Source organism: Branchiostoma belcheri, unplaced genomic scaffold, assembly GCF_001625305.1.
Source record: "Branchiostoma belcheri isolate BF01 breed outbred unplaced genomic scaffold, Haploidv18h27 scaffold17, whole genome shotgun sequence".
In the NCBI taxonomy this organism is placed as follows: Eukaryota; Metazoa; Chordata; class Leptocardii; order Amphioxiformes; family Branchiostomatidae; genus Branchiostoma; species Branchiostoma belcheri.
Genome location: NW_017803157.1, coordinates 1,426,574 through 1,434,856, shown reverse-complemented (window position 1 = coordinate 1,434,856; position 8,283 = coordinate 1,426,574). Strand labels below are relative to the sequence as shown.

General features: G+C 41.3%; 1 protein-coding gene across 1 annotated transcript; it reads left to right on the top strand.

Moving 5' to 3' along the window:
• The first annotated feature begins 387 nt into the window (after positions 1–387).
• Positions 388–4,856, top strand: LOC109466763 (neuropeptide FF receptor 2-like). Its single transcript, XM_019764587.1, has 3 exons — positions 388–897; positions 2,871–2,970; positions 3,336–4,856. Exons 1-3 carry the CDS (start codon positions 588–590, stop codon positions 4,000–4,002), a joined length of 1,077 nt encoding a protein of 358 aa, XP_019620146.1. The 5' UTR covers positions 388–587; the 3' UTR covers positions 4,003–4,856.
• The last annotated feature ends 3,427 nt before the right edge of the window (positions 4,857–8,283 follow it).

The window sequence follows — 8,283 nt, the reverse complement described above, 5'->3', positions numbered from 1 at the left end:
GAGCCATTCTTTGATTGATGAAGGAGACCAGGAATCTTGAGCGTGCGACAATGAAGCTAGCTTAAGTTTCAGCAATGATTCCCAGCAGCGAAACCTAAAAGAAATCCTCAGATTAAGAAAGCGTTGAAGGATTGCCTTCTCGTCGGCCATTGCACTCGTGACGGTAACTTTGAGTACAGAAACGGATGGAGCACGAAACATGGCTATGGCATTCCCAGCGTCCGCCATGTTAGGTGGTTTCACCTGTAGGTTGCAAAAGGAATTTGAATATGTAATTCCACAGTATACACATACACATGCACCTCCAGGCTCAACCAGTCAGCATATATATATGATGGCTATGACACCAATGTCAGCATCTTATCGAACCATGGTATATCTCAATAAATGATATGTGTGTTCTTCTCTCTTCCAGCTACTTTCGTGGACATCCAATATGAAGCTACAATGTTGGGCAATCTGACAAACGCTATCCATTTCAAAATCAAAACCTAATCATTTGACAACAATCAAAACATTCCCCAAAATTAACGCCTGCAGCCCAGATACGTTTCGTAATACCATATAGTCATATTTTGATTTGAAAGATGGCCGACATCTTCGAATTCTTAGATAATTCCACCCGGTCCGACAGCAACCAAACTGCTGACGTGAACTGGACGATATCCACGGCCACACGTCTGAAACAGTCGGTCCCGGTTATCGCCTTATTTGGCGTGTCGTACTTCCTCATCTTCGCCCTCTGTCTGGTCGGCAACACCCTGGTGTGCTTCGTCGTCATCAAGATCCCGCGCATGCGCACGGTGACCAACTACTTCATCCTGAACTTGGCCGTGAGTGACCTCCTGGTGGGGATCTTCTGTATGCCCTTCACACTGGTGGACAACATCGTCCTTGGTAAGTGTCTTTCGGGCCTTGTAGTAGTAGCAACAGCAGTAGCAGTGTCAGTAGCAACTATCAGTATCAGTATCAGTAGCATACCAACTATCAGTAGTGGAAGCAGCAGAAGTAGAAGGAATAATAGTAGCAGCAGCAGTACTAGTAGTAATAGAATGGGTGACTGAAATGGGCAAACCCTTTGGTCAACAGATATTTTCTGGAATCTTCCAGTTTGATACTCAATTCGAGCCACCGTACCCATACAATACAATTCAAGGCAGAAAAAAAATCTGGATAAGGAAATTCATCTATTGACATTTGACAGTTACTGCTGTGCTTGAAATAACTATAGCTAGCCCACAAACAAGCTGGGTACCACCAATAAATAGCTAGATGCAACCTAGGATACAAAACAAGCAACCGTTTCCAGCAGCGACACGCATTTTTGCCTCACAGATATCATATTCAACTTTTAACATTAAAAGAATGACCAGGAAATTTAGTTGGAAAATCCAGCTTTGCCAAACTGATATCGCCCTGGATGCCTTTAAGGCATGGTCCCGAGGAGTTTGATCAGCGCGGGGTAAGTATGGACAGCCTGACTGATCAAAGCTTACATAAAGTGCCAACTTACGGCTAATATTCCCCACAGAGATGTAGTAGACTTTATAATGATGTGCGGGTAACATCAATCAAAAAAGGTTGCCTTTTATGTATAAGCTTCCTTGATGAGCTGAGTACCAGTCAGTCCTGTAGGTGCTGCACTAATTGATAATCCTCATATCAGTGCACGGGGAATATATAGTTAATTGACTTTATGTAGGTAAGGAATTGCAGAGGCTTGACTCAGACACGCATACTAAACTGACATCTTTGTTAATCCGCGCAATGTAAAAATTTGAAAGCCGTTGGGGACTCTATCGATCAACATTCACTGCACAGTCTGATAAGCAAACAAATTTCCAACAACAGTCTTGCCAGGAAATTTTCTTGTCATACCTTCAACATCAGAAAGATAGAGTTGCACCTCGTATGCTGAAGTTTAGCCTTGGCCTAACAGCACCTTGTATGCATGATCTTAACCTTACCCTTAACCTTAATGTAATTGAAGGGCAAGTCAAGTTCAACTATATTATAAGAGATTTCCAATCAAAATTAGATTTGCGGTCGAAAAGTGCAATTTGCCTGCCTGTTTGAGAGGCCTCAGATCTAAGCTTTTCTCCGCGAACAGGTTCAAGCAATTTCCTCTGAAGGTCAGACTACCGATACAAAGTTAGGTCTAAAGACGGTATTGCGAGTCCTGGTTGAAGAAAAAGTAATCTGATAGGTTGAATATGGTCTGATTGACACCTCGTTGCTCAGGCTATTATCAGCTTTTCCTTTCAGTGCAAATTCCGCCTTTGGGAATGCGAAACCAGTTTTCATCTGACACTTGCTCAGTTAAACCCAATCATCTGTAGATAACTACAATCTATTTATATACGTAGTAACCTTGAAAACGCAACATGGCTATCATTACCGCCCGTTCATAATGATGATGAAAGTGCGCGAAAACTTATCATTCGACGTGCACGCGTGATCTATCTACCACCCAAGCTGTTTCTTACGCCCTCGGTCTACATATATTGAGTTTTCCAGGTACATGTAGATACTCTTGAAAAGAGTATATTCTATGTGGCCGATATATAATTAACGAATCGGCGCATGAATATCAACCACTTGTTAGAGTTGACATCTCGAAGATCGCCTGTTATTTTCATTGAGGCTGTAATGACTGGTTTACTGTTAGCGGCTTCAGTGCACAGTAAACCAGTAACACCTATTGCTTCAGTGCACAGTGAACCAATCATAATTACCCTGATGAAGGTAGCAAACAGTCATCAAAACGTCGGCACAATTTGTTTTGAACAAAGAACTTTGATATTCAATGATTAACCAACCGGATGAAATTATTTACAGAATCAGAGTATGTTTTGTCATTTCCCCTGTAGGTTGGCCGTTCGGTGACGCCATGTGCCGCTTGGTTCCCTTCATGCAGACTACTTCTGTGATAGCCTCGGTCTTCACTCTACTGGCTATTGCAGTAGACAGGTGAGAGTACGATCTGTCAGTGGTAATTGGTTGAACTCAAAGAGCCTAAGGGGACCTTCCTGACGAATGTGACAAAATTTTTAAATCATTCGGGTGTGAACCAGAAGTTTGACTAGACTATGGTTGGTTGGTGGTTGGCTGGTTTTAAGTAGTTAAGTAGTTTTTTTTTTGTTGGGGGGGGGGTAATTTTGACTCAAATTAAATTCAAATGCGATGTGATTCCTACAGTAAGGTAGAATTGGCCTAAATATGGTCAGACTGCTTCCGAACGTTAGCCAACCATGGTTGTCGGAGGTCGGATAGTCGGAGGAAGGTTTCGAATGTGGGACAGGAGCTTAATATCAAGGTAAATGTCTTTTTCACAGATTCTACGCCGTTGTCCTTCCGATGAAGCCGAAGCTGACCGTGAGCCAAATGGCGAAGGCCATCACCGCTATCTGGGTGTTTGCCGTGTCCATCAGTCTGCCACTCATCATCTTCAACCACGACAAGGAGTACCCAGACCAGGTAGGGAACGTGGTGTACCTGGTCCACCACTGTCAGGAGCAGTTCCCGGGTGTAGACGTCAGTAAGTACTACAGCCTGTCGCTGTTCGTTCTGTGCTACCTGGTTCCCCTCGGCATCATCCTGGTCCTCTACGTCCTCATCGGACATCGGATCTGGTTCAAGGCCACGCCAGGGGGACAGAAAGCGTCGATGGAGGCCCAGAACATCGCCTTACAGAAGAAGAGGAAGGTCGTGAAGATGTTGATAGTGGTAGTGGTTGTATTCGCCTTATTCTGGTTGCCTCTCCACACCACCCTGTTGCTGAATGACTTTGTTGTCCAGTTGACTGACGTCCAGAAACAGATCATGTACATCTACATCTTTCCCATTGCCCATTGGCTGTCATACTTTAACAGTTCGGTGAATCCGATCATATACGGCTACTTCAACCCCAACTTTCGCGATGCTTTTAAGTCGCTGTTTTCCAGAAAGGACGGGAAGGGTTCAGCATCGACCGCACAATCCCGGATAAGCCGCTGTTCATAAGTCATTGTGTCAAACATTCCTGTAATTCAAGGCAGAGTTCACCTGTGAAACAGCCTAGTAAGCTTTGGACACATTTTCCGAATTCCTAAAACAAATTGAAATTTATTATTCTTTGGTCAACTCATGTAAACATCGTAGACAAACAGGGCTAATCATTTTGAATCAAAAGCTTGAGATATATCTGGAAATATGGACCAAAACAGTTTTGCCCATTCCCATGATGCAACCATTGTTTATATTAAACAGCGACACCCGTATAAAAACCAAAGTTACAGATTGACTTTCTTTTTCAGATGGAAGATACAAAAACACAGGCAATGTAAATCCTTTGTTGCCAAAACGTGCTGAAGTGTGTCATTTTATTCCGTGGTAACAGCTTATGTAGAATTAATGGTTTACGCAGAAAACAAGAATTATCTAGAAAATTTTCGTGCACAACTTTGCCCAAGTCGCCATCAACATTCTGTACGCTTATGATAGCCGCGTCACAGGATCAACTCCATATACCCTTTTACCATGAAAGCACATGTATCGGTTAAAAGCAACACGAATCATTTTGTTATCTTTCCGCTGAAGAGGGATGTGTGGGAGGAAGGAATCCTTCCGGCTAGGAAATTGAAGACAAGGTCCTTCAGCAACAGACGTGCAGGTGGTACAGAATGATACAAATTTGATATGCGGAACTCTAAGCCGACAAAACATGGAATTTTCTACGGATACAACAAATTGTATATAGATTTGGGAAGGGCTGGCTATGCTTTCTATTGAACCTGGCTACTGTGAAGTAGGAGAGCACTTAGCTTTGCTTCACTGATTGTATTTCGGTGTTAAAGATATATAGTTAAGTGATTTAAGTAGATTAGCTACGTTAGCATCCGTCTAGAAACCTGTGATGCTGTTGTTTTTTCGTAATGATTGTAAAAAATGCTTAAATCTAGCCTATTAGTTTGCCATTGTCCGTCCTCGTTATTTGTTTTTCTTAAGCACCTGCCATACATAGCCGAATATGGCTCCCCGAACACTGACGAACTTCCTCCAACCATGGTTAGGTCGGGAGCAAGGTTGGTTGGTGTTAGACGTCAGACTACTCCCTAACTTCAGCTAACGACAGGTGCTGTAGAACTCGTCTTGTTGGTCTAGTCTTATTCTGATTTCGTCTAAATTAGTAAGAGTAATAAATGCATGATCAACTGCCGACACACTAATGTGAAGTACTGTGTAGTTACCATTTCGTACAAGGACAATAGACAATTCTAAAGTCGTGGATGTGTTTCTAGCTTGGTAACTTTTTCACGTTGGAGTTTTGTGTAACTGGTGGTAGTAACATTGCACAATACGAGTGTAACTTCAGTTGTTTCGTTCGTGGTTGAAGAAAATTAAATTACCGCACTTTGATCAAACGGATTCTGGTCATTCCTGTCCTCAATTATTATATTTCACTCAAAGCGGATGGATGGTATATTGGTATATGGATGTATGTTTCCCTAAGCCAAGAGAAAACACCATAATGAGGTATAATAACCCGTCAAATCCTTTTTAAAATAAGGTAAAACTGATTTGATTACATGGGTGACATCCTATAGAGACGCCTAAAAGTAGTGATGAGCAAGCAAAGTGATAGGTTTTCTGCTGTCGTAGCTTCTTCTGTATGTAGGAGTGACTATGAATTAAAGGCATAATGTAGTCACCAGTTATCGCGCTACTGCAAGCTAATTTTTATCTAGATATCTCGCCAGGACATGTCTCGCACATCTAGCCAACGAACCTAACGCGGAATCGCACAGAGCTTAAACAGATGTGGCCTGAACGTTATTCCAAGGACACCGGCGGTGTTTGGAGAAGGAGCGCCCTCTGGCAGCTTGAAGGTGAACGACTGCAGCAGGGTGGAAAAAAGCAGGAAAAGCTCCATCCTGGCAAGCTGCTCATCAAGGCACACACGTCGGCTTGGAAGTAAAAATAATGCCGGGTAGTAAGATCTAACAACCGTCGAACAGACTTTGTGTAATCATTAAAAGTTAAGCTGAAGTTCCTTCCTGCATCCGTTTCAGTTGCCATGGGCCACACACAACAGTGCAATTACTACAGCAGGGGGTAAGTCCACTGGTAGTGGTGTGTGTTGAACTCACATACTCGTTCCCAAATGCGGAGTAAACCAATCACTACCACTACGACAGCTTTAGGGACGACAGCTGCATTCTTCACATCGCAGCAGCGACACCTAGCTGTATTGCGACGTAGAAACAGTCAGTACTGCTCTGAAGAAGGTGAATGCTGATGATATATAACCTTTAAGATATATAATGAAATAAGATGTTTATTGCAAATTCATGCCCGAGGGCTAATTGCATACAGACCTTAACAAGAAAAATGTGGTGATATAAGACTATTTGCTAACAACTTCTACGTGTACGATATATAATAATGCTAACTAATCAAAGCAATTTCAGCAAACGATAGATTCTCCAATTAGAACAAAAATCAGCAATACTAACATTGGACAGTACCACTTTTATGTTTGATTATCTCTGCAGGCAATTTGATTATCTCGTTGAATTCAAGCCAGCAGAACACAGCATTCGCCCTATGGGGATTTCTACAGTGTCTCACTTTGACGTGTTAAAATCATTTGATACATTTAACCACCAAACAGGTCAGTTGTGCGTTCATATTTTATAAATCATGACACAACTCATATTATTATGGATTATGGACTTCCAAATAAAATGTGACCGTGTTTTATCTCTACACGTCAAGGAATATAATATACGTGATGCGATTCATGGGGCTTATTGACTTTGATAATAATTGACAATAATAATAACCATAATCGGCGGTGCGTATCTAATTATGGATCTAAAAATGATCTCTCGAGACCAACAAAAATATCAATCTCTGCACCTAATGTTCACATCATAACATTTTACGATGATGTGTTTTATTTGTTATATTTGGGCATAAATGTTATTGTTCAGTCGATAAAAATATCTATATTAGCAAGAGGTCAGTCAATACTAAGGGATAATGAAACCTCTCTATAACTTGGGACCTATAGGTTTTTTGTGGCTCAGTTGGGTCTTTATTTAGTCTGCAATAGATTCATCATGAGTTATGGTCAGCCTGTAGGACGTTTTCAGGAGTTGCAGGTAGATGTACGTCCAAAGCCCTTGTCACATATAGCCGGATATGGCCTCTCGAACACTTACCTCCCCCCCCCCCGAATAGGTCAGCTGAAAGGACTAAAATTTAACTCAAATTAGATTCTATTCGTAAAAAAAAGTCTAAATCTGGTCAGTCTGCTTCCTAACTTCAGCCATCCTTGGTCGGGTTAGTGTTCTGGGGGAAGGTTCTGAATGTGTGATAGGAGCTTTATGGAAATTCTCCGTCTGATCCACTGTATGTCAAAATGTAATACAGAGTGACAAATTTGAGAGGACCTTTCGCAAACACAATTTCACTTCCTCGTCTGCTGCAGTCCCATATGGCCCACACTGTATTGATCTCTCAACCAGCATAATGTTATTTTAGTGACAAGTTTCACGTTATAAATCTTCTTAATGAACAATATGGTAAAACAAGTCTCCCCACAATCGATTTTTCTGGATGTAATGATTCACATGATTGGTCTGGGGAACGACAAAGTCACTAAAATTTACTCATTACGATATCAAAAGAAAATCCCATCAGGCATGTGCTAATGCTTTTGGTAAAAAAATGTAATCATAACTGGCACATATATAATAGGGTCATAAATTGATCTGTCACTGCTATGACCACCGATGACCTCAAAACTGATGAACCTTTCTGATCATCATAGTTTACTACAGGACAAACTTTAACCTCCTGGCCTTTTCGCGTCACGTGGAATATGCCAAACTATTGTTACTCAAGCAACAGATATATTTCGACAACTGACAGTTTAAGTAGCATCCACTACTTTCGTCAGTGACTAACATAATCTGTATCTGAACAGGTATTTATCCAACAATTATGAATTTATAAAAAAATATGAATTGATACACATACCTCAGAATTTTCGACGTGTGTATTTGCTTCTTACCTTCTGAAATCGTCACTGATTGATGAATATTCGGTCCGAAATATTTTACTAAAAACTGTGAAGACTCTCTTTAACGACAAAAATCTGACGTGTTGTAAATAAATCGCTGGGTAAATATGTAGAATGTTACCATTGAGTATATTATGCCATTGACCAATATTGGCCAATATCTTCCTACTCAAGAATTTGCATTGTCAGATGTAACAATGACACATAACGGCTAT